At 35.4% G+C, this 27,339-nt stretch overlaps 2 protein-coding genes across 4 annotated transcripts; both read left to right on the top strand.

The window, feature by feature from the left end:
* Nucleotides 1-1,720: 1,720 nt before the first annotated feature.
* On the top strand, nucleotides 1,721-4,567 carry LOC117232833. Its single transcript, XM_033492520.1, has 3 exons — nucleotides 1,721-2,148; nucleotides 3,418-3,661; nucleotides 4,358-4,567. The coding sequence occupies exons 1-3, from the start codon at nucleotides 1,886-1,888 to the stop codon at nucleotides 4,496-4,498; spliced, it is 648 nt and encodes a 215-aa protein (XP_033348411.1). The 5' UTR covers nucleotides 1,721-1,885; the 3' UTR covers nucleotides 4,499-4,567.
* Nucleotides 4,568-4,657: 90 nt separating this feature from the next.
* On the top strand, nucleotides 4,658-27,318 carry LOC117232727. Of its 3 annotated transcripts, XM_033492319.1 has the most exons (10): nucleotides 4,658-5,031; nucleotides 7,147-7,334; nucleotides 15,249-15,466; nucleotides 15,688-15,880; nucleotides 20,998-21,314; nucleotides 21,971-23,604; nucleotides 24,092-24,490; nucleotides 25,026-25,201; nucleotides 25,262-25,411; nucleotides 26,688-27,318. In XM_033492319.1, exons 3-10 carry the CDS (start codon nucleotides 15,354-15,356, stop codon nucleotides 27,039-27,041), a joined length of 3,336 nt encoding a protein of 1,111 aa, XP_033348210.1. In that variant the 5' UTR covers nucleotides 4,658-5,031; nucleotides 7,147-7,334; nucleotides 15,249-15,353; the 3' UTR covers nucleotides 27,042-27,318. The 3 variants fall into 3 exon arrangements, with proteins under 3 accessions (XP_033348210.1, XP_033348208.1, XP_033348209.1); XM_033492317.1 differs by having other exon boundaries at nucleotides 25,026-25,411; XM_033492318.1 differs by lacking the exons at nucleotides 4,658-5,031; nucleotides 7,147-7,334 and adding an exon at nucleotides 9,630-10,437 and having other exon boundaries at nucleotides 25,026-25,411.
* Nucleotides 27,319-27,339: the final 21 nt, after the last annotated feature.

Here is a 27,339-nt window from a genome sequence, read left to right as displayed (position 1 = left end):
TTCTCCTCGACGGTTTTGAAAACGAGTCTCGTTGAACTCTTCTATCGCGAATCCTTCATTGGTAGACCTACGTTAGACGTGTTGTATTTCCAATCCAACGTGTCGAGAATTTTAATGAAATTTCCTTGGATCTCCTTTATTGGCTCGTTTCCTTGTTTTCATCGACTTGTTCTCTTCGCTGGGATTTCTTTGGAAATCTCCACCATGACTGACTGTAGATTAAGTTTTTTAATAATTGAAAATTGATTTCAAGAATGTTAGCTTCTAAATCGTCCATTCGAAGATTCAGATATTCGCGATTAATACTTCGTCGTAGTAAATTAGAAATTAATCATTAGAGATTAGTTGCGAAACGTTTGACTTCAAAATGAAAGTTTTGGAGGTCCGAAAGTTCTCGATTAATAATTAATTACAAAAGATTAATCTCGAAGCGTAACAATGATTTTCCCGATATTTCTTATTTTTTATTTGCGCCACTTTTAAGACCATAATAAACAGGATTGCCATTAACTCGTCTCCAATAAACGGAACTAACAAGTCTCCTAATCACGAAGAAACGTGTCTCGTTGCACATGATCACTGCCAATCGTCACGTTTAATCTGCAAAAACAGCATCACGGTTGATCAGTCTTAAAATTCTCGTGATACGTAGATTACGGGGATCGAGGCGATGACACCAGCTGTTTAGACGTGCCAACCTTACGACAGGTCGAGTGCATCCAACCGATTCGCGTTTCTACAGCTAATTATCGTATATTACGTGTTCGTATGCCACTTTTTTTCCTCAGCGCTATGAAAGTCTCGGAACATCCATCTAAATTACGATTGAAATTACACTTTGATACTTGGACGAGCTTCTAGAATAGTCCTCGATGATGATAGACGATTACTTTGAACGATGACAAGATATAAAGAATATAAAAAGACAACCTTGGATTATGAACGCGCGAGAATCGACCTTCGTTGTGCATCTACACCTGACGTAACTCAGAAAATCCGTGTCCCATCTTTTAATCCGTTTTCCTTCTTTTGAAATCATTGATATCGCTATTTTTAGTTTTATCTTTAAAACTTGGACCCTCTTGCATAATTTATCATCTAGTAACGAATAGATTACGGATTTTCATGCAATTATGAGATATTTGAAGGTACAAAGATTACTTTATATGTATTAGTTATTTTCTTCAATTTAAGAAATAGATTGTACGATAGTTGAAGATAATTAATTTTGTTTGAAGAAAAATTATAAAAGAAAATTATTCTCAAGGAGAATACATTTTGCTTTGTTTTTTTTATAAAATCCTTCTTGTTCAAAGGATTTTTCAATTTTAAATAAATTGATTTTTCCCAACAACTATACCGTATCAACGTGGGAGTGAACGGTATAACAGTACTTACTAAAACAATGGTAACACAAGCAGTCCCGTTACAGATTGAAATTTACAAACAAGAGTTACCGAGCACTGCGAATAATTCATAAATTATAATATGATGGCGATTTACGCAAACTGTCGGCAACCAAATCGTGGGAAAGATTCGGAAGAATAAAGATCCACCCCCACCGCCAATGGAAACTTCTCCAAAATTTGTGCATACATGTTATTCATAATAATTACATTTTCTAAATAACTAAATTTTCGGCATACCATTATCTAAGTAATCGAAAATTCTTTTAAAGAATTTCACGAACGTTCAGAGACTTTTTCGTGGATTTTCCTCTAGAAAACTTCCACATTGATTATGAAATAATTATTTTCAGGATTTAGATTTTTTAAATACAATTTTCGATAAAGTACTATCTACAACTTCAGAGAATTCTTAGCATATCTTCTCTCGAAAAACTTTCAGATTCTTTTCAAAACTATTTTTCCAAGGATTTTCCGCAATGAAAGTATTCAACTACAATCGTAATTACAATCGAAGGACGAATACGCATAATTTTCTAAGACATGATTACCAGATAAGAAACGCGTCCTCGTTTAAAAAACACGAGAGAAGGGGTGAAAATGTAGAATTGAAAGATCTCACATGCGTAACTGTGATTTTCACATTGAGGGTAATCATCGATTGGAATGTGCCATCGAGAAAATTACTCGTTCCATTCGAAATACATGATTTTAGTTTTTATCAAAAAAGTTTGATCGAGCAGTTTTCATAAATTTTACGATAATTGGAGAAAATTAATTTTAATCGAAGAAAAATTAAAAAAATATTATTTTTCTCTTTTTACGATATTTTGTTCCTAGAATTTTTAATCTTTCACAATTAGAGAGTGAGCAAGATTAGCAAGAATCATCAAAGAGAAATCTTAGTGTCAAGAAAATTCAACAACAATTCAATGATAGAACAAGTGCATGTATACTGCTGTATTTATTGAAAAGCTCTCACAAATTTTACTTTATTTACTACTTTAAATTATAAGACAGATACGAAGCAACTGAAATAACAGATCTGTAGCAAAATATCTAGAAGATAAAAGCAAAAGAGATAAACATTCGATTTGTACGAGACATCAGAAAGTGTTTGAAATAGTTACGTTCGACAATGTACGCAATGCGTAGAGAGAAAAATGATCTTTGTTAAGTTTCCATGTAATTTCGCCGTGAGAACATCAATAGCCTGCAATACAGTTAGAAGGTAACGCGACAATTTTACAGTTACATATACGTGCACGCACAAGCGTATACACTTTTAGGTAGAAACAAGGTCAGCAACGAAACGACACGGTCATTCGTGAAATTCCGTGCATCAGTTATCGATCGATATCTAATTACTCATAAAATTTATTTTTCTAACGGGACTATATAATTGAGGCGATTTGCGAATCGAACGCTGCACCGTTACCATATTGCAGTGAAAATTTTTTCGTAGTATAACGACTTTGTTATCTGCATCTTCGATCTTTTGACGAGCAAGAGTATTGGTACTTTAGAGATACAGGGATATTTGCAAGAAACGATGCTAATGTAAATATTTTCTGAGAAATTCCAAAAATGGTAAAAAATTCAGGAAAATTATTGTATTGAAATAGAAAATAAAAAAGAGATACTTCAAAAGGTTTATAATAATATAATAATATCCATTTAATAAGGATATGGTGATGATTACCTCGAAAACCCTACATTATCACGATTAAGATTGAAAATGCAAATTATTACGAAATGGAAAGTGTAATAATTACTATTTTAATTATTTCTTTTCTGGAATCTAGATTATGATCGAATTATTTTTACAAATTCAAATGACCATTCGATTCTTTTAAAAATCTCAGTTATGCTAATTATTTCTAAGAACGCAAGAATTTCGGCAAATGAAGGATTTTTAATTTCTAAAGAAAGGCAAGACCAAACTATATTCGGGTACTTCAGTTCGCACGAGAGATTTTCCTCTACAAATGTGGCAGATGAAAGATTAAAGGAGGCCTCCAAAGCAAATTACACTTTCAATCGTCCAGGTCACCGAATCCGAAAGAAACACGAAGGTTAAAAGACGAGGCACGATAAATTCCAGTATTACCTCCAATTGTCCACGCGTTTCTCAGTCGTTGACAATCGCGCGTTCCTTTTCGTACGAAGCAGACTGTGTAATTGCATCACGCATGCTCGCGACTGGATCAAGAGGAAACAAGCGGAGAACAGCACAAAGGAAACTTTTAAAAGAGGTCTGCATTATAAACGGGGAACTTGTAAGTGGATAATGTATCCGGTTTTGAATAGGAATGAGAAAGAAACGACCGATGCATGACGCGAATTAAATTAATTAGATTAAAGTTGATAATGGGGATTTTAGTTTTGTTTTAAGAAAGAAACGACAAAGGGCTTATTGTAGAACAATTTACTAAGTAATAATGTCAGTCAATTGATAAATTGTCAATTGCAGATTGTAAACTTATCTTTTTTAATTTTATAGCTTTATGTCAAATATAATAATCGAATGATCAAAAAGTATGATGAATCGTTTGATAGCTTATCATAAGGAAACATCACATTTCAACCTGGTATGTCAAAAAAAAATTCAGATTGTTCATTTTTATACTATTTTTCTTATTTAATGGTATGTAAATGTCTTAACAAAATTCTGGAATATGTTACAGAATATTTGTAGATCCTTTTGCCGCGAATCCTAGACGCAAGAAATGAGAATCGCTAAAAAATGTAAATTTCGTGCTAGGATTTACATATCGGCGTAACTATTGTCCTCAATATTTTTGTTCAAAGCGTTGATTGCAATATTAGTACAATAAATACAATCGACAACACCAATGAATGCAATAAATATTGTCGTGTTCGCTATATTAGGAAATATATGTCCGACATCAAATGGCATTAAGGACTAACGGTCAGCCATTTTTTTCCAGGAATTCCAATTGTATTTCGCTCCACTTTTGCAGAAGGATATAATTGAAGAGCGATTATCACTGAAACATAGTTTCAGCGTCCATTTGTCGCCTTCAGAAGGAGATAATAGAACCAATTATGAAACCAATGTGAAAATATGATTGAATGGTATAATTGCCGAACAAATAGCAGTGCTAGAGATAATTTTCGAAGATCAAAGGACACTTATAAACTTTGATAATTGTGCAAAAATCTGCAATAACCAGAAATGCAAAAATATCGAACCTTCGAAAGAAAGCAATGTAAGTAATTGAAGAATCAATGTGAAAATATGGTTAAACGATATGATTATAGAAGAAATAACGATGCTAGAGATAATTAGCAAATACCACAGGTATATATTTATGAACTTGGATATTTGTACAAAAACGTTGCATAACCAGCGATTGAAAAAAGAAATAGGAGGCAGCGACAGCTGCGAAAGCGAGTCGATGAAAAATCAGCGGCCACGATAACTTCCGCTTCGAAGCGGTATCCACCAGCTGTCGTTAATGAAACGATACCTACGTAGCCGTATAATGGTACAATGCATAAAATAACTGGACATTATTGTAAAATTGCCGGCATGTATTAATCAAAGTAACCGCAAACATGGGAAAGGAGGAACTTCGCCTGTCTTCCGAGAACCTGAAGAGTACGTGCAATCACTTTTTACTGTCAATATCGATTCTTGCAGCTTTTAACAGCCTTTGTCCCCCAAGTTTTACGTTCCTTTCGAATAAATCGTAAAAAAGTGGCCAGCTTTTTCTTTTTCACCGAAACTGCGTCACAGATGTTTATGCAAGTCCGTACTTTTATAAACCTAATTAAGCAAATGTAATCAATTATAAGTAGAGATTTATTTCATCAATTAAATATTATAGCAAGTACTGTACTTTGAAAGTTTTGCATACTTTCTTGTATTTCTATATATTCCGGTATACTTTTGTATGTTGTGGAATAATTTTACATAATTTTGCATAATTTTGCATATTTTTTCATATTTTTGTATGTTTTTGTATATTTTTGTATATTACGTGTATTTTACTCTTGTTTGGAATTTTACTTTTCCTATAAATGCATATTATTTAATTATTATTTAATTATTAATAATGCTCTCTTTTCGCTAATTATGTTTAGAATGAAAACGAAACAAATCTTTTTTTTTACGAATAAGAAAGAAATAATTCTCAATTACTATGAAAATAGTTTTAATTACAATATCGTGTTTCATTTTTAATAAACCTACTAATGTTGACAGTAATGTTGACATAATTTCCAAATTGTGATTGTTTATGAATATATATAATTGGAAGCATAGGCAGGATCTGAAATATAAATTTACTAATTCAAGGACTAGTGAATAATTGTTTACCTTAATATCTAGAATAAATAAATCATTGATATATCAATTATTGCCTGTGTCAAGGGATTATGTCTCAAACATTGGAATTGAAAAAAGGGAGGGCTTAAGCTAAATTCGTGGAATAATTGTCGGTAGAAAGCAGAAGAATTTGCTGAGAGCGCGTTTATCGTTCAGACGATTACTTTCGCCGCGATAATGTCGCGAAAAAGGCGATCAGATAAACAAGGATCGTAAACAAGAAATTAAAATATGCAAATGGTTGGACAGGGAATATACCTATAAACGAGGGTACTTTACAACGTTCTCGTACCGTTAAAATTACTATTTCCAAGTCTACCTTATTTCAAGATGAACTTTGATCTCGTCGTGTATGAGCGATCACATTAGTGATTATTACATAAGTATAAGCGTGTCTAATGCGATCCATCTAGGCACACACAGCTTGAATATCAAGTTCAGGATGAAAAGAAACGAAACATTCGTGTGGGAAAATATTTTTTTATGGAAATATCACTGGATGCATTTTTCTCCTAGATTTTTGTCGTGGATTTTTCTCATAGATCTTTTTCATCGTTCGAAATATAAATTAGATCTTTAGAAAGTGCGAATGTATTATAGAATATGTCGATTTTGCAACTTGCAGATGTTTTTATAAACGTTATTTCAAAATATGCGTAAGCAATTTTGAAATCGAATAATCAAATTCCATATTACCAAAACTGTTCTTTTAATTGGTTATGAACTTACGCGTGTATTTTTATGCCCTCTTCACCGTTCAAAAAATTAATTTTTTATTAAAATTTCATAGATATATTATCCATTTTCAGGAAACTAAACTTGTATTTTTCAAGTTGTATGACTATCGAAGTTGTTTGAAATAAGAAAGATGAACAAAAATGATCACGTCTCGTCCATGTGCTGCATCTATTATTAACGAAATAAAAGTTAATATAATTGTTCTGTAAATATCCTTTACTTTAACGGCAACGATCCTGTTGAAGTCCAAGAGCGACTAATTGTAAGAAACAAATTTCATCCTTTCCTTTAAAATTAAAAATTTCATTTAATAGCCGCATATGTAAATCCTTTTCTTACTGCTTTCTCATTATCACTATTAAAACCTCGTCTACTTGATATCCACAAAATTACCATTTACCATTATATGTTTCCAAAATATTCTCCTTATCAATATAATCTATTCAACCCCACATCTAATTAGAAATTTCATTTAATCGTCACTTACGTAGAACCCAATCTCCTGCTCTCCATTTTTCTCAAAACCTCTTTCATTGCCACTACTAAAATCTCGCCTATTCGGTATTCGAAAAAAATTACCATTTACTGTTACGTATTCCCAAGATATTCTTCTTATCAATTTAATCTACTCCATACTTAATTTTCTAGCATTCCTCCGTCAACAACGTTCCTGTCGAAGGCTAAAGAACGACTAACAATCATCCGTGTTTCTTCGCGCTCGCCGGTCGGCGAAGGAGCAGGACAAATAAGACCAACTAGTCTATGGTGGAACAGAGAGGGCAACTGCATCGTTGGAATAACAGTACTCTCACATTGGTGAACGCCGTCGAAGCACGGTACCGTTATCGGTTACCGCGTTACCACGCCGACGAGGACCAGCGACGGAAACCAGAGAATCCAGACTGCTCCTCAGCTTCTCCCGTAAGGCTCCTCCTCCACCTCCTCCTTTCTTTCTTCGTGTTCTCGTTGCTCCATGTGTTTCCTTGACCCCACGCGTCCTTTCCCGGACAGAATAAAGATGTTGGTCACTAGATATACGATGCCAGTGAAAAGTATTATTATCAAAAGTACTATTAAAAGTATTATTATAAGTATAATGATACTATAATGGTATCATAAGTATACTGATATTTAGTATGGATCGAACGCTTCTCACTGTTTCTAGTTTTTAGTTGCTTTATTACAAACCTGTTATTTCTTTTGCGTCATGCCTGTCTTTATAGGAATTTTATGCAACTTTGCAATTTCAAATTTTCTACAAGTGTATAAAAATATGTTAATAACTTTTGTATTAGATATTTTTCACGATGTTGTTGACAGTCACTTATTCTGGAATTTATTCGCGTATATGCTCGTATAGCAATCTTTATATTAGATATCTTTTACTGTGTTACCGATAGTCGCATATTCTGGAATTTAGTTTTATACATGCACATATTAATAAATGGTGACTTGTATTGAAGATTTAAACATATTTTGTAAAATTGTGCCAGCTTTTATTAAACTTTCTTCCGTCCGCTACCGTATATATTCAGAGTAAATCTCGTTATAGTTATTTGATAGTCTGATCTCGGTTGAACATTTTGGTTTATGAGCTGTCTTTTTGAATTTATAGAGATGAATTCGGGACGATGTTAATGGATTAACAATTTTAGTTTGCTTTCTATATGCTAATCTCAGGTCGACTCTTTGGACTTCGTTTGGACCGGATAAAATGGCATGGTTTCTGATGATTGTCGTTTAGTTGAGTGGAGGATTTTAGGGCTGGGATTTTTGGATTTTCTGAAAATTGTAATTAGGTACTAATTGAAATTTATTGAAACTAAATTTTAAAAATTTTAATTATTAAACAGTTTAATTGATAGACATTTTCATTAACAGATCATTATCTGAATAGAAAATATTCTTTTTAGAAAGTATTCGCTGTATTCTTTGGAATAATTGTTTTTGGGCCGCAAAAGTCGAAAGAGTTAAGAGTGTCGGTTATTTTCTCGAGGGAAATTGTTCGTTAGAAAACGTCTCGAAATTTCTTCGATAGTAATCACACGTGTTCCTGCTGTGAGAGACAATGGGGTTTGGTTTTCTTCTGTAATTCTACTTCGATGTAAGTGTTTCAATTTAGTATTATAATGGTAATAAGAGACAGGAACGTTTTTCAGTTCCTCGATACTTTCGGTCTTCCCTGAATGATGGTTACCACATTAAATGCACAGTAATTAGCATAATATACGTAACTAGTTTTCGACCTACTTTCCTACTGTTGAATTTCTTCGGCTTGCTAAAGCGCAGGAGTTTTAATAAACTATCATTACCAGTAGTATATTGTAGTTTTCCAGTACCTTTTGTTCCACAAAAGCACTCATCGAGTACGTGGAAACGTTTAATCGTGATCTTTGAAATTTCGAAATTGGTATTCCCGTGTGTCCTACTTTTTCTGTCTCTTTTTGAAGAATATTCCGTATGATAGATACAGTGGAAAAGGAACGAAAAGAAACAGAAATGAAACAAATTTTGTAAAAGATGTTTTTGGAAAAATTAATACCTAAATTTGTAGCGATTGCTTAAAGAAACATAAAATGTCTTTAATTAATTGTTATATTCTCACGACCGAGAAAAGATTGGCATTTTTCTTATTAATATTTCCTACTATTCAAAATTAATATTTTCCTCTTTATCTTTCAAAAGGAAAATCAATACTTCAAATCATCGAATTCTGTCTCAAAATATTGAAGTGTATAATTCTCCTCAACAAGCAAAATAAACAAGAAGAAAAATTATCTCTTCACATCTTCCAAACTATCCACTTCCCTCAAAAGTGCAATATTTCTCCAAAAAATAATTCTCTAATATATTCCAAACTGTGTTTATTTTCTCAAAAAGGCCGATAATGACAAATTTTCCTTAAGAATCGAACGAAAACTAACATTTCTTCAAAAACTAATTTTCTAAGATCGTCTATACTCCGAAAAAAAAATGATAAAATACCAAATCTCCATTAAAAATTCAAAAGTTAACATTTTTTCAAATATTCCAAATTTTTGCGAAAAGCCCAAAACCGTCAGATTTTCGTCGAAAATCGGTCACAGCAACACTTCTCATTTCTTACCCACGCCACGAACGTCAAACTCATGAGAAATAGATATCGATATTGGACCAATTAATCGCAATGATGCGTACGTGTCAGGCGAGGCACGACGCACAAGATTTCCGGTAAAAAGCCACGACCAGACATTCACCCTTCCCGTGGAACAGCAGAAAGGCTCTCTCCGTCGATCTTCATCCTCCTGCTCCTCCTGTTCTTCCTCCTTCTCCTCGCTCCAGCGTGGAGGAGCCGACTCACTGGCTAGAGAACTCGAGTCTCTCCTGCGGAACATCCCCGGCAGTTTCACGTCGACGGTCATCCGGATCGACTCGTGGCCAAGGTCGATCGTCAACGGCAACGTTCTTCTCGCGTGAAAAACGTCGGTTTTTTCATATTTCTTGCTGATCAGTCGATTGTCTATTGAAGATCTGTGAAATTATAACAGCTGATTATCCATTGAAAATTTGTGAAATTACAAAAATTGATTGTTCATTGCGACAGTTGATAATCTATCGACAATTTGTGGAATTACGCCAATTGGATTATCTATTTGAATATTTGTGAAATTACAAGAATCGATTGTCCTCCGTTACAACGATCGATTATCTGCTGAAAATTTGTGAAATTTGAAATCGAACAAGTGTTTCTTACATTTCATTTCATATTGTGGTATCGATACAAAGAAGATGGAGGAGTCTGGAGAACCGTGGATCTACACGATCTAAGTGATCTATACGATAATATGGGATTCGTGGCGGTGGTGCGCTGGTGTTTTTCGAGAAACTTTAGAAAACTTTTGTTTAGGAGACTCTGTTTGAGGATTTTTGGGCGAAATTGAGATCGTGGAGCATTGGAAAGTAAGTGGATGAATTTTGATATCTTGTTGCATATTCGAGATCACGTTCTACAGAAGCGTCGATGGACCTCTGACTCTGGAATACTATGGTGGGGTACTGTGTTCTCCATTTATTTTTTATTTAGTTATTTTTTAGATATCGTAGTTCTCTGTTATTTACGCTTTCTTGTATCCGACACGAGACTGTTTAATCATTGGTTTGAACTTGTTTGAAGTAGATATTATGATATTAAAATTGTACTTTTCAATCATCTTAGTACCCTACTTTTACTCATTCTCATTATGTGTTAGGCTGTTTAGAGTTCACATTTGCTGATAATCTTCTGACATGGAGAAACTAAGGTTATTTAATAACAGATTTGAACTTGTTTAAAGCGAGTAGTATGTCAGATTATGAATATTTTTCAACCATTTAAAACTATCTTTCTATATTCTCCCTCATATATCATAGAATTAGAAATAGAAATGAGGAATTAGAATTAGAAATACAAATATCATCTACCTCCTCGATTTTAAGCAAATATCTTCTTCCATCATCTGAAATTCGATCGGTTGTTTAAATTGTACTTTCTTCTACCTAGATTTTATTTATTTATCCGAAATTGGCATTTCTACCGCAAAGAGACGACTCCGATACGATTTTCCCTGGCACGCGAACAGTTTCGTGCGTCCGGTTACTTCCGTTCGTTTATTCGATTCCCATTAGACCGAACTCGGCTAGTAAACGAACCGTGAACTTGGTAATTGCAAGTTGAACGATCCACACACGCTTTAAATCCGGCCGCGCATGTTAGCTTCTCCACGCGATTCGTCGACACGTGATGCTGTAATCTGTTTGTCGACCTTAATACCGTTGCCTTCAACGCGGTGAACGAGGATCCTTCGTCATCCGTAGCGCTGACAGTCGCCTAAACGTCCAACAATTGGTTTACCTTGTAATTGGCTGTAAATTAATGGAAACTGGCAAACCAAGAAAACCAGTGGCTTAGAAAGATTAATAGCAGAGTAGAAGAACAAATGTTTTAATATTTCGATAGAGATCCTGAATAAGAATTTTTAAAATAATATAAACCTTCTCCCTCGGATCATTAAATTTTGAATATCTTAATTTTTGAATACTTCAAATATTAGGTATTTTAAATTAAAGTTGATATCGTTATTATGTTTCAAATGTTTGAATCTTTTAATATTCGAAACTTCAAGCTTTTTAAATTTCGGCAAACTTACATTTGTATTCAGTAACTTTCAAATCCTACAGGATTGCAGTGGATATAATTCGGTCTCTTTCCTTCCAAAGATTTGAAATTAAAGTAGAAAAATTAAATAAGCACGAATCTTGTCCAACGAGGTTTAGTCGAGACGAAAATAGGAATATTTAATTGATGTGGCTAAAGATCAAAGAGACTTATAACTGTGAATCGAGTCCAGTTGTAAAATTTACCCTCGTTATTCATCTTGAGTAAAAATTAAACGCATGCCTTAATTGTCCTTAATTGACCGTGCCTTAACTTAATGAAGCATTCAACAAGATTCCATTTTGTAAACGCACCTGAAACAAAATAGTGGTCCATAAAGTTGAACAAAATCTGTTTCTCGTGTTCACGATGCGTTAACTTTACGACTACATCTTGTCAATTAGATTCATTTTATTTTTAAATAAAAAAAAACAATACGTTTTAAAATAAATTGCCGAGGAATTAGATTAGAATTTTATCAGTCGACTTTCGTCGTTTCATAGTATGTACGTGATACCAAATATTCAAACGAAGAACATAAATTAAAAATCACTAGGATTTAAACGAAATTTTCATGATATTTATAAACGAAACACATACGTAGGATTTTCCAGCACAGAAATATATTTATACAAAAATTATTTATTGGCACATACATAGGATAGAAACTAAATCATTAAAACAAATCTTGAAAGAAATCTGCAATCGATATTATTGTGTTACTAAATCAAAATCATTAGATTTAATATTAGTCCATAATTCGAACGAACAAGTATTCGAATTGAAAGTTCAATTGGAAATCTATGACCAGGATTCCAACCATGATCATCTCGAAATCGATTCGTTCCCGTTGCCGTAATTAGCTGGTTGGATCGGTAATCGTCCAATTTTCGATAATCAGTTTCGTCACGACCTCGGCGTGCAACGGTGAACACGTGAACAGATGGGCTCCGTTTACGTGTACGTGTCAGCGACAGTTATTCCCCATAATACGCGAGCCGACAGACGCCTTTCTGAAAAGTCCCTCGATCCGGCTAACTGTAAAAGATTTCACGCTGCTTCGTTTCCCAGCAGAATACGACGTAAAATTAGAAATTCTAATTACCAACGGATACGCTGTACCTTCGACTTATTTTCGACAGAATTTCATACGGTTCGCGTTAGAAATTCTTTTATCGGTTATTCTTTATTCCTTTTTCTTCCATTAGGCCACTTATACAGGTTTGAAGTGGAATGATAAAGAGTAGCGTTAATCACTAATAATGACGACATCGCTAACGTTTTTGAGGATATCAATATCTAAATGTCGAGTGGATCAATTTTTATATACAATCGGGGACAAAGTTTCGCAATGACATATTGGGTTTTACGTAAGTGAGAATTGAGTGGCGGATTAAACGAATTCTTTCGTTGTATGGAGAACGATGAAATTTGGCAATAAATTGGCTATTTCTACGAAAAAAAGAATTGAAATTTTGTAAACCATTTTAATTCTACAAGAAAAGAATGAAATTTGGAGGCAAATAGAAATAGAAATTGGAATACACTTTTTGTTTCGAAAAGCGTGAAATTTAAGAAGGAAGAATTGAATATCGAATAAGGAGGGATTGCGATAGATGTTTGGCTCTATAAAAAGAGGATGATATCTGCGGACGATGGATTGGAAATTTAATAGTTAAGAATAGAAAAAAATAGAATTGAAATTTTGGAACTGTGCAACAGTCAACGTATTAAAAGAAACGCGACGAGCCTCGCGCTGAAAATCGAGCGGCGGTAAGCTGATGGCATGCACGCGATAATTCTACACGAGTGGATATCGAGTACCGCGTGCCCGCGATTTCTACCGCGGTGAACAATGCTATCTTTCGCGAAATGCAATCCCTTCTTCCCACTTGGAGAACCATATTCTTCGTGTGATTGGCGAGCTTGTAAATGAGTGACGGCGCGGCGCCACGAGTGTGAAAATTTCGCTGGAATTCGCTGATGCAACAATAGCAAAAACGTTCCAGTTATTATGTTTTGCGAGCAGACACGAACTATAGGCAAACAGCGATTCATCTGACATAGTTATGGGACAGTAAATCTTTTCGATGATATACACGAAATGTTTGTCGGGAATCATAGGCTGAGAAATGTTCGTAGGAACGATATTATTAGGTTAATTAGACTGATGATGTTTATGCAATTTCATGTTCTATGAATGCAACTTACGATATGAAACTTTAATTAGAGCTTTGAATATTTCATAAATTTCTGCTCTTTGTTAATGTCCCCAAAACTTAAATCAACACCCGTAGAATTCTATATAAATTATAATGAACATTCTTCATTGATGATGTTTATCATTTAGAATGTAAAATGTTAGGTGATTAAGTAGCTCAAAAACAAGTAACCTGATAAAAACTTGTCCTAGCTATTTACGATCCAGAGATACTTGTTAAGATGGATAACCGATCATAAATGTCTCACAATCTCTGTTCCAACAAGCACGTTTCACGCTACATGTTTGAAAAGGATACAGTCGATGGCCTTGATTAAAAGTACCGCCTCAAAGGGTGAAATTACGAGTTGCCCGCCACTTTTACTCGAGCCCAGATTCGAAACGGTGTCTGTCGATCGTTCTTCATCCAGTCTCGTCTTGCAATTACAGTTTTAATTGCCATTATCCGACGTGATACGTATTCTCGAATAAATTTAACGCATACTGCGGACCAGCAGCAAGGGTCCGTGGAAACGAGGTGAGATCCTGTCCAGATCTCACCTCTTTCGAATCTTTCGAACTTTTTTAACTGCCAGTGTTTCTGAACAAATTTCTATCGAGCATTGAGGCGTTCATTGTTTATTCTTAGGTTCGATCTGTATGCTACGTGGTTGATTTTTCAATAGCGACACTGTGTAATTAAACAGGTCTATAAGTCTACATAAATCCCTTAAATATAAAATACAGTAAAATCTCTATGTACATGTTTTGAACGCATTAAGACACATGTTGTTAAATATATAATAATTTACGTGGATATCTTTGTGTTGTACTTCCATGAATTAACACAATTAAGCGAAGATGCATTGATCGATAGGACAGATGGTGTTTCCATGAAATAAAACACGATTTTTTACATTGAGTTTGTATTTAACCTTTCAACATTTACATAATACCTAACATTTATATAATACTTAATATTAATTAGACTTCTAAAGAACAGATTTCTGAAATAAGTAGATCAATTTCTGCTTCATAACACTGTATTATTTATTAACACTGTATAAATACACAGAGTGTATATAATATAAAAAAATATATAAAATATCGAAAGTATGCCATTCGTCGTTACAATATTTAGCGAGTGAAACAAATCTCTCTACTTATTTTCAGATTCTATCTCTTTACTTGCATTTATAAAAATTTAAGTTGGCATAAATATCTGCAGTCTAGTTATAAGAATTGCTGTTTGATATAAAGTAATTACTATTTCATTGGTATAATTAATCGATAAAATTATGAAAGGAGATCGCACATACATATTTAGAAAACGATTGAGACTAGATATCCTTCATAAGGATGGTTGAATTGTTCCAGAACGAATGACGTCGCTCGATGAAAACACGACGAAGAGAAAAGCTCCAGGGAGCTTAAAAGAGATACAGACGTGGATCGTGCTCTAGTTTAGATCTAGAGCCGAATATGTCTTGCGTGGGAATGTCCTGTTACGAGGATGGCTTCCGGTTGGCTGGTCCCGCATCGGAATGCTCTCTCAGAAGCAAGGCTCGCATCGATGCCCTGTTCGAAGATTCGAGGTATGATTTTCAGTTAGTAATTCAATTCAGACTCGTTTTAGAATTTTTAATACAACTTGATAAATTGTGTTAACTCGCCTTACAATTTTTAATACGATCCAGTAAAAAAGTACTGTACCAAACTCAAATAACAAACGATACACTTCTTCATTAATTTCGCAAGACAGTACAATTTTTATAAAAAGATTCCCAAAAGGCTACAGTGAAACTTATTGATTCAGGTCGATCTACGGATCGAACATTGGCGGTTGGTATGGCGCGGTATCAACCATGAACTCGAATCATCTGGAGGACATGGGGGTGGACGAGCAGAGAAGGGTGAACAGCGCCGTGCAGGCGAGGATCGAGGCGATGTTCGCTTCCGTGGAAGCCGAAAGCGAAACACCTGGAGAATGCGCCGCCGCGATTTTACCGGTAAATATATCGATTACTTTCCTCCGTGGTTCTTCGTCATTTTCGTGCCACCAAACACTTTTCTCTAGTCTTGGGAACCTGTAGAACGATATTATCGCTCATTGTTGGTACACTCATTAATCAAACTCATCGTTAGTATCATTGTTAGTAGCGTATTGATCCCCAAAGTATGCATACAGTGGCGTTTATGTTAAAATGTTCTAGCCTTTGTAGCCTTTGTACTTAAATGTTGCAGCGTAAGTTTCAATGCACTTAACTTAATATTATTAAATACTCGACTTACATTCAAATATTATTAAAAGATGTTTCTTTTTGTTTTTACTGTCAAAGTTTCTTACGAGGGAATTTTTCTTTTATTAAATATAGAAAATATCACAGTATAAATGTTAATGCACTTGTCGTTTCAAATGTCGTTAGAAGACATTGCTTTCCTTTCATTGTTGAACTAGAGTTGGCCAGAAAATTCTACGTTCGAATTTCTTCTATCGTTTGTATATTCATTCGTCGAGATACGAGAACGAAGTCGATTCGATCGAAATCAGTTGTCGTAGAGTCGAATGCAGCGCGGATCCGCGCAACAAAGATTTCACTGCAATTAGACGGGATCACGAAGAAAAAGAGGATTTTCACTTATGTTAATTCGATCGTACGGCCGCGTCGCCGCGTCCCTGCCCCCGTGCACAGAAAAATCTCGGGGAATGGCCATTCGTTCCACTCTCGAGACGAGTTCGCAGCTGTTCGCGCCTTGGCCAAGGATTCACCTACTTCGCGGCCTGAAAATCGCCTCGAAACACGCACCGACCGCGTATTTCATATTTCGCTACGAAAACCTTGGACTTTTACGGACGTTACACGAAAACGCCTCGCTGTCTTTCCTTATTGCTTTTCTCGTTTAATTTCATTGCATTTTTTAAAAGAAATATTAGCAGAGCATACGAATAGACTGGGGATTTTTATGCATTCACGAGGAATTTGAAAATCCAAAATTGTACGTAATATGGAAAAATATTTAAAATCATAAAGCAATATTTTGCCTGAGTTTCATTTTTTTAATTATATCTGCAAAAATATGAATCTGCATAAATACTCGTAGTCCAAATATGGGAAATATGAGAATATAAGAAAGAATGAAATATTCGAACGTCAAACGAGTTTGCTAAAATATAAAATGTTCTAATCATTTTATATAATCCTCACTTACTCGACAATTCGTTCGTGTACAAAAATCAACGAATATATCGGATACATTTACGAATGGAAATAAAATTGAGATCGACGTATAATTGGTCTGGTGAACTGCTTGCTCGTTCGAAGACGAAGAGAAGCGAAAAAATAAAAAGATAGAAAAAGGGTAATAAAAATAGAATTTTTGCAGTTTTGTGCTCAACTGGAATATGGTCTAGTGTTACTTCTAGTTAAGTATGAATTTAGGTGGATGATTATGAAGAATATTTTTCGAATATTTTTGTTTAATGTCGAATTAAATATCTTTGCTATCTGATGCTTCCATACAGGCGTGTATTAAATAATATTTAGTTGAATGAGAGTAGAACGAAACGTGCTGGCAGAGATTAAGAACGTCGTAACACTTAATATTGCGTACTACTAATTATGCGACACGGTCGAGCGCAATTTTCATCGAGTAGGAGGCGAATATCGTTCTTGATGTCTAGGGAACGGTGGAAAATATGCCAATGAGGATTGTTCGTACTATGGAAACATTATTTTCGTTCGATTTCAAGTTCCATCGCACGATATCGTGCCATAATCTTTTTCAAAATTTGATTTCTCCGGGGAAAAGCCTAGTTGAAGTACATAGCTGAAGTATGAAACATAATTGGTGTAGAAATCGAACGATATATTACATTTTCTTCAATTCAACAGAATGATACAGGACTTTCTTTCTTTTTTTATTTTTCATAGTTCTTCCTCTCCAAGTTACATTTATTACATATTGATTACGTTTGATTTACACTTATGGTCCACTTTTTAATCAGCAAGCTTAACATTTCTCGTACTTAACATTTGGACTTCAAATCTACAATTTAAACTTGACCTTAGAATGTACAGTGGAATCTCGGTTGTTCGAGCCCCGTTTAACCGAAGTGTTGTACTATCAGAGGTGCTCTGAACTTTACGGTAACTTCATTTTTTTTCGAAACTTCAACGCGAAGAGTACGAAAGTATAAATAGTCAAGTATTGTGAAAGTAGTTAACAAAACTTTCAACCGTTTAAATAATTAATTAAACCTAAATACGTGTTCAACATCGTACTATCAAAAGTTTTCTACGATTTTACGATTTTATAATTTATGAACTTTATAATTTAGAAAAGTTAATAGATTATTCCGTATTATCTCTGTTTTCAACTATCCGAGATCGGCCGGGTCCACATCACCTCGGATAATCGAAATTCTACTCTACCTCTTGTATCCTTATTCTCTATACTTTTACATATAACATAACAATATAAAATATAAAGATGCAAAAATATAATATAAAATACACAAAATAAAATTTGTTTTTTCCAGTCATGTCAGTCCGGTGCTGAAAATATAAAATCACATTCTCCCGAACGTAATTACATAATTAGAATTTAGATAAAAAATTGGTTTATCTGTTAAATATTGTAAAAGGTACCATACTTTGGATATTTCATATATTTTCGCGCGTTATATACATCCTGTGCATTTACGCATCTTCAAATTTTTCATAAATACTAAAAAGTCCGCAGTCTCTCGATAAGTACCCTAAGTCATTCTTAAAGACAAATTGCATGACTTTCCTCGAGCGGCCGTGGTCCCAGCGATTTTTAATCATCACTTTCATTCCGTTCACGATTCGCGAAGCGTGACGGGGCTTGCTCCTGACTATTTGGAGCATTGAAAAATTCCCCTTCGTTGCCGCGGATCGGTATGCGGATTTTTCTTATTGCCCCGCTTTTATGGCCTCCCTCTTCCGCATCGTTTCGTTGCGCCATCCTCGATGATGCCTTCGTCGAGGTCAGCAACAACTTCAGATCATTGCCTCGACGCCCATAGAGATACAATCTTAAGACCTGTAGAATTTCATCCACGCTTCGAATTGACGAGCTTTTATACTTATCAGCTCTTAACCATCCAATATGTAAGGATAAAGAGCACGTTTTATGAAAGATAGCGGCTCTGAGGCTGCGATGGGACGATAAAGAAAATGGGTAAGTAGGTTCCTGAGAAATTTGAAAAAGGGACGCAAGAAGAACTCATACAGCGTCTCATGAAAAACGTATTCGAACACTTGTAGAAACTTTCATCAATGCACGTGTTACGTGAAACATTCTGAAATTTCATTAACACAGATCTATGAAATTTTATACATAATCGAGCAGAGAATCATTTTCTAAATGTACAGTGGGGTGCAAAAGAGATACATAATTAATTCTACAAGTAATTGTAGGACCGCATTGTTAACATTAAATTGATTATTTAATTTTTCAATTATTGAATCCTAAAATTTTGAAATATATATGCATATAGGGGTGACAAAGTATCTAGTACAAACAATATATGATAATGATAGTAATATTAATTTCACAAAGATTATACATTCAAGATAGTTATTAGTGTTTTTTGGATAAATATATATCTCTATTAAATTACATACATTTTCAGAATATCTTCAAACTTGACCAATACGACCATGAAAATCGCGTCTCGTTAAAAATTTTTAAATGCTATTAATTTACTGCAAATAATTCGTAGAATTTATATGCATATTCACTGGAAATTATGTACACACTCGAGCTTGGTACATCCAATATATTCTTTTACGTATTTTATAAACCGTAAAAATGTCAAGATATCCCAATTACAATTCTTTTCAAGTATAATCCATTACCATATCGACTATTTGTCCATCATCTGCAAATATGTGTCCCAATATGCAAATCAGCCTCGTCATTACATCAGAGGATGGCAAACAAAGACTCGTAGAATGATAAAAGAATATGTCACGTTGTTGTCTCTTCTAGAACAGGATAAGAATTCGTCATTTTACTGCCTTGATTATAACCGCATAATTGCGTTTAGAAATAACTTCTTCATTAAGATCCATTACAGTCTATATCTTCATGAAATAAATATCCATTCCTTAGAAGACACGAGAGACCGGAATAAAAATGGCACTTTATCGCGTGTTTTGATGTTCTTCCAATGAAAACACGCTGCGTCCCGTAACTACAAAACCTCAGAGAAACTTTCAATTTTTATATATTGTATCAAAAATATTTTACATGTCCAAACGAAGTTTGAAATTATATTAAGAAACAAGTTAGCCTTTCCTTTCCTAAAAAAAGGCTAAATTACGTTCAGTGGAAAAAAGAAACTCGTTAGAACGTAAGAAAAAAGTAGAGAACCGTTTATCTTCGTTTCATAATTGCAAACCCAGCATGACATCCAAATTGTACAAAAAAGTGGAATTGGTCAAGTTGACTCAACAATCGAACTCGCGACAAAAAGAAATTGCAATAGGAACTTTCAGTTTGGCTGCTCACTTCTAAATATTTCTAACCGGACTTATCCTATCTGTTATATCTCATACCAAGTACCTGTATAAAAATGGAGAAAATGGTTTCGCGCTTATGACAGGCAATATACTTTTCGTTTCGTTCATGGAAGATAAGGAGATAAGGTTTAGTAAGTATTCTAAGCGTGAAGATAACCGATACTTTACGTTTCGCTTTTAATGGAAACGTGTTTCGCGCGCATCGTGAAACGTTTTACACTGGTCGTAGTTGGGGCTAATGGCCGATGAAAACTCCCGATAACGGCGCACCATCGATTAATCTACGTAATTTACACCGTACTTGCATCTTGATGAACTTTCATTATCCTGTCGTTCGTGGCGCGTCCTTGTGCTTCTACTAGAGCTATTACCTCTTTCTCATCCTGGTGATGTCGGTAAAAAGCGTGGTGCCCGCCACGAACATGATGCTCTTCGATATTTTCTAATTTAGAGTACTATAACGATATATCGAAGAATCACATTCTATTGTATTTCTTGTAATTTGGTGCACTATGAAAAAGGGGCTTAAATGTCCATTAAATGGCCATTAAATGACCATCAAATTATCCTTCCAGGTGAAATATATGGGCGCAGCACCTGTGGGAGGTCGCGTGGCAAGCGTTCGAGGCCTCCAAGAACCCCTACGTCAGCTTCTGGAAAGAATCCAATGTTCTGTGCGGGCGGAACTCGAAGTCTCCAGACGAGGGTTGACTTTCCGCACGTCTGACACCTGCGAGAAGAACAACCCCTTTCGCAGGATCGCCGTGTGGAGTGCACTGAGGCTTCGCAATAAACGCATGCCATCGGGAGAGCTGCATCACGCTTTCTTGCCGTTGGTCGGTGATCACGAACAGAGCCAGACAAGCGAGGAGAAGCACGCAGACTTGTACAGGTGAGCATGGCGATGGAAAGCGCCATCAGGTGAAATTAATAGCGTTGTGGCTACCTGTAATTAATTTTCAGTTCACGCTTGGATTGCAAAAATTACTTTGAAAAGGTTTATTCGGTTGATTTCAGGGAAACTTTGGTTTGAGAAACTTTGTTCAGGATGTGGATATTTCAGATTAATCATTTTAGAGTTTTATGTATCTCAGTATTATCATGGTTTTAGATATTTCAGACGAGCATCTTGAATTTTTAGGTATTTTAGGAATTTTCAGATAACCTTTTTGGGGTTTTAGGTGTTTTAGATAGCCAATTTATATCTTGTGGTATTTCGGATAATCGTCTAAAATTTTTATATATTTTAGATAATCAATCTGGCTTTCTAGATGTCTTAGGTAATTATTTTAAGCTTTTAGGTATTTCAGGTAATGATTTTAGGTTCTCAGATTTATTACGATGATAGATATAAATATAAGAAACGATTGCTTTTTAATTACTCTACATTATTCTCCGTTTTTGAGGCGTATTTTTCAATCGTTGGAATAGTTGATATTTTTTAATTAGCGTTATACTTCATTCAAACAAAAGTCCAAGTAGAACTACAAAAGTAGGTTTACAACGATTTAGGAAATTACAACTAAATTTAAAACACACGTGTTTCAGAACAATGCGTGGCCTGAAAACGACATCAGACCACTATTCACCGATATTTGCAGTAGTAATGCGACGACCAGGGGCGACCAGGTTACTAGAATGCCACGCGTTCGTGTGTGAGACGGAAGAGGATGCAGTGGCTGCTGCAGCGACCCTCTACAGATCTCTACTCGCTGATTTGGACGCGAATCGACGTCGGCCAAGGCACACGAACGGCGTCGGTTGCATGAGCATAGCCTCGGTAGCCTCCAGCGTCAGAGAACCGAGTCCAAGCAGCAGGCTCAGCACCAGAATGAACATATTACAATCGGAAGCTATCAGATCGACTCCTCAACATCCCGTGAGACCTCCAAGAACGAAGAAAACCTCCGTGTCCAGTTCGGTAACGGAAGAGGAAACTGAAAAATCATCTGGTTTACAAAAAGCTCCCAGAAGAAAGAAGAAAAATTCTGATATCAAAGCAGAAGACGTTTTGGAGGCTCGAGGAAGAAGAAAAGAGGCTAGTCCGAAAGAAAAAATTACTCCAGTGGTCCAGAGCTTCAGTCCTATTCAGACGAACTTCGACTCGAAAGTTTCCAAGAAAGAGGAACGCGAAAATTCGAAGAATAAAACGTTCGGAATTAAAAAAGAATTAAACGATCCTGAAAAAATCGAAGTAGAAAACTCGAATAATTCTGCGAACAAGATTTACGACATAGGGGCCAATGGATTCTATGAGACAGTCTCTAACAGATACGAGAAGCTTCCAATAATTGGAAAAGCGGAGAAAATCGAGAGCCCGGCGCAAAAAACTCCGATTAAAGAAGCAGATGACGTGGAGGAAAGAATGTACGAAAAATCTCACGGTTCCTATGACCTGAATAATCCTGTGTCCTCGAGAGATGCGTCTAAGGATCAAGAAACACACTCTGCGAGGTCAGACGTTATAATCTACGACAGGATCGACAGATCAGGCTGCAAGAGCGAAGAAAACGCATTGTACGAACGAGCTTTGAAGAGAAACAGCAAAGAGAGGCTCTATGAGGAACACTTTAAAGATGTTGATAAAATATACAGTCTTGCCCAGGAAGAAATTTACAGTGGCAGAGGTAGCAAACTGGGAACAGGGAAGATAAAGAGTTCGCAAGAAGATATATTCTTTGGTAGATCCTGTAATAACGAGATTTATCAGTTGAGCCAGGAGAGTCGTGGGGATTCTGTGTCAGTGGAACGAAGAAGGTCCAGGGACCAAGAGAAGATCACACCTGGAAGACGAGTGAGCAGAGTGGTTACCATGGATAAACCTTTGAAGAAGCAACTCAGCGATTCCACGTCGAATTTGAATTTGATGGAGCATAATCAGCCAAGAGTCAGGAAGAGAAGCAGAGCTGGAAGTGAACCACCTGTTAGCAGGTCTGAGGATGCTACGAAGGCTCTGGAGGAGACTAGATTGAAGAGATCTCAGAGTGATATAGACGTGGACAGAGGAGATTTGATGACCAGAGTCGAGTTGCCCAGGAGAGGAAGCTTTTTGAATCCTGGAAGCGCTAGGAGACCTAATAGCATCAAAGGTGGCACTCCTTTGGGATTTACCGAACTTTTTGATGAGTTTAGGAATCAGGAGGGTCTGACTAGTGTCGACGACATCTTGGCTGCTATTATCGGTAAGTATTAATCGAGAAAGCTTCAAGATTAAAGATCTCCTATTGTTTGAATAATTTTAAGGGACTTGAAGATGCAGATTTATAGTTGATCATATTGGTTTTTTTATGAATTACAACTTTCTCTTTTATAAATTGTATGGGAATAATATAGAAACGATGACGAGGAAGAAACGTATATTATTATACCAATATTATTATAATACTTCCTCTTACTTTTATGTTAATAATATTATATGTATTCTTTCCTTTTATTATCAGATTAATTGAAAGCCAACCTTTCATTTGTTATTTTTTTTTCTGTCAACTTATATTGTGAAATTCTTTTTCTTTTATACATATAAGTTTCGTTTTTTAATTAACTTTTACACGTTGTGTACTATTTCACTGTGCCTAGTCCTTAATGGGTTAATATGAAATGCTTTTCTATTTCATATTAAATGCTTCTTCTATTATCACATTCTATTACTATTTTATTTGATTCCTCTAGATCCTGAAGGCATGTCATTCAACGACTTGAAACCCTTGTACAAAGAGTTCTTGTTAAAATTAGCCGCCACATTGACACAGGATGAGCTATATCAGAGATCAGCGAGCATAATGAGGAGGCGTCGAAGGCCGCAACGAAGACGATCCAGTCGTCGAACCTGCTTACTTGGCAGAGCCATCAAAAGGTCTGTGTCGAGGTTGAAGGGTGGACCGACGGAATTCACTTCCGTGATCTTCCCTGCGAGAAGACTGAACGATAGTTTCGGTAGTAGCTCTTCTTGCGACGCCAGGAACAATCATAGGAATCGTGTATTGGCTAATAAATTGGGCAAGAGAAGATCTTCGTGGAGGACGAGTAAAAATGGCGCCTGCCATACTACTTCTGAAGATAGCGACACTTGTAAGTATTGTAATATATTTCAGCATCGTCTCGATATTTCTAATTTCTTAATATCTGACATTAAGATGATACAAAACCGATGTATCCGTAGGTGTAAAACTTTCTGAAACAACGTATATGTTTATATACCGTAGAACAGTTCGTACAAGCATTTTTCAGACAATTCCGACAATCCGTCAAAGAAATGCTTCGAACAAAAATATTAAAAGTTTCAAGGCGACCTTAACTTTTTATGGGATTCAAAATTTATTGAAAACTTTTAATATCCAAATGTATAGCGCACTGCAAGTTGACTAACTTTCGTTCCAAACGTTTCTTTGGCAGATGATCGGAAATGTACATATATTTCGTTTATAGAGCAGAAAATTTTTGTAGTCGTATGAAAATACTAAAAAATGATACGAAACTTAATGTACTTAAACCTAATTAATTAGTATGTAAAATAATGCAATATGTTCAAATATGTTTCTCTTTTTTTTTCTTTGTAGCCACTGTAAAATAAGTTTTACTAAAACCCGATGATATTTCTGTTCAGGCAGAAGACTAAACAGAAGCGCAGGAGCGGCAGCGAACAGGAGCAGCAGCGGTTACGTGAGTTGCAGCGAGTGTAGCTACGATTCGGAGTCGTGCACCTGCGTGTCAGCGGACAAATGCTACTGCTCGTTGTCGAGGAGGATCCCGACGCAGCCTCACGTTCCTCCAAACACGGTGGTATGTGCTTGTGACACTGACAGCTGCTCTGAAAGCAATAAGTGTTACTGTGCTCGGCAGCCGATCCGGCCGACGATACTGGAGCAGTTAAGGCAGAGAGGCATCGTGCCCTCTGAAGGCACCCTCAGCCGAGCCGGAAGCCCGGACAAAGCTCGAGCGGTCAAGACCGGCAGATGTCGAACGCCTTCCCAAGGTTTGGATGTACTCAAGGTAATTCGAAACGTAAATATCCTAATTCCTATACAGGGTAAGTTGTAAATGTTCGTATTTCAGGAGATGAATCTATAGACATTGCGATAAGTAAAACACATCTGATGAAAACACGTACCATGTACTTTAGTTTTTCAGTTATACAGGGTGGTTGGTAACTGGTGGTACAAGCGGAAAGGGGGTGATTCTACGCGAAAAAAGAAGTCGAAAATATAGAATAAAAATTTTTCGTTCGAGGCTTTGTTTTTGAGAAAATCGATTTTGAATTTTCGCTCGGTACGCGTGCACTTTATCACGTCTCGTTATAACGGATCTCACTGTAGATCGTTGTCTCGATTGACGTTATTTTTTTAATTTTTTAAATTTTCAAATTTTCAAATTTTTAAATATTTAAATTTTTAAATTTTTAAATTTTTAAATTTTTAAATTTTTAAATTTTTAAATTTTTAAATTTTTAAATTTTTAAATTTTTAAATTTTTAAATTTTTAAATTTTTAAATTTTTAAATTTTTGAATTTTTAAATTTTTGAATTTTTAAATTTTTAAATTTTTAAATTTTTAAATTTTTAAATTTTTAAATTTTTAAATTTTTAAATTTGTATTCTATATTTTCGACTTCTTTTTTTGCGTTGAATCATCCCTTTTCCGCTTGGACCACCAGTTACCAACCACCCTGTATATAAAATTCGATATATTGTCCAGTAATTCTATATCGAAGCTATCTTTTCATTCGATTGTTTGATCAAATATGCGTTTTTCTCGTTTTCTGGAACGCTTAAACAGTCTCAATAACGTTAACGACACAGAGTAAGATTAATCAAGTTAAATTACATCGAACTGTAGGAAAGTTACCTCATCTTCGATTCCAATGATTTTTGGATATGTTGTAGAAATCGATATTTTGAACAACCTTTTCACACGCTGGTTTCGCTTAGTTTCCGAGATATTCGCAAAACCCTGTCGGTAGCGCTGCAGTGAATTCTGCCTATAGTTGTAAGTTTTGTGACAACGTGTGTATTAGCATTGGTTGGTAAATTAACGTAGGTAGTAAAATAATCGTTTCCTAAATTGTTGATTGCTGATTGTTTTATCAACTCATTTTCTAATCTCTTGTATTTCTTCATCTTTTATAGAGGATTGTTAAGATGAGAGGAATGAACGGTTCGTCAATCTATTCCAACTATTAGAAAAAATGTTTGTTTGATTATAAATGAAGAAATTTTAGTTGATTATAGTACGATGAACGAGGCTTCTTATTGTTTTTATTCGTTTCCAGAAGCAGTCATCGTCAAGCTACGGTAGTTCGAACAACTTCGCCCTAGATTACGACCTGTTCAATCCAGGACGAAAGTCTCAACAGTCTTCAGACAGCGAGAAGGTGCTAGTCGTTAGTGCTAGAGACACGCAGGGCCGTTTAGTGTACGTCGGTGGCGCTGACAGAGACAAGAAATGTCTTTCCCATTGTTCCAGTCGATCTGGAGCGCATCACGAAGCCCTTTCGATCAAGAAAAGCGCGGAAATCGCGGCCATCTTCGGCGCTGAATCGAGTAGAATCAGCAGGCGAACCAGTAACGCTTCCAGCGTCAAGAGTTCCATTAGTCTGGAGGCTGGTTTAGGCTACTTACCATGAAGATCCTTTTCTCCTTGATAAAATTACACCCTCTACTTGATCTGGTCGGCAAATTATAAGGATTAGAAAATATAGTTATATCACAGGATGATTGTAAATTAAATTAATGCGTCAAATTATACAGTAATGACATTTACACGACCTTAAGTAAAAAATAAGATACCGAGAAGTTTAAAAGATTTAAATTTATCCTAACAATTTGTCCTAGCAATTAAAATTAAATAAAGTATAAATCATTGATCAATCGTTATGTTATAACTTGACATCAAAAAATATAGAAAAGTCTATTCTTGAAAAA

Source organism: Bombus vosnesenskii, unplaced genomic scaffold (genome assembly GCF_011952255.1).
Source record: "Bombus vosnesenskii isolate JDL3184/JDL3185 unplaced genomic scaffold, Bvos_JDL3184-5_v1.1 scf7180000013293, whole genome shotgun sequence".
NCBI classification, from domain to species: Eukaryota; Metazoa; Arthropoda; class Insecta; order Hymenoptera; family Apidae; genus Bombus; species Bombus vosnesenskii.
This window is presented reverse-complemented; position numbering and strand designations above follow the sequence as displayed.

Bases quoted from the DNA above. Each gene is read 5' to 3' on its own strand.
- LOC117232727 (XM_033492317.1), top strand. From the start codon at position 15,354: ATGTCTTGCGTGGGAATGTCCTGTTACGAGGATGGCTTCCGGTTGGCT. The intron at 15,881-20,997 runs GTAAATATATCG...TTATCCTTCCAG, and splicing joins GCGCCGCCGCGATTTTACCG to GTGAAATATATGGGCGCAGC. The intron at 23,605-24,091 runs GTAAGTATTAAT...TGATTCCTCTAG, and splicing joins CATCTTGGCTGCTATTATCG to ATCCTGAAGGCATGTCATTC.
- LOC117232833 (XM_033492520.1), top strand. From the start codon at position 1,886: ATGAAAGTATTCAACTACAATCGTAATTACAATCGAAGGACGAATACG. The intron at 2,149-3,417 runs GTTTTCATAAAT...GAAAGATTAAAG, and splicing joins CAAAAAAGTTTGATCGAGCA to GAGGCCTCCAAAGCAAATTA. The intron at 3,662-4,357 runs GTCTGCATTATA...ATTTTTTTCCAG, and splicing joins AAAGGAAACTTTTAAAAGAG to GAATTCCAATTGTATTTCGC.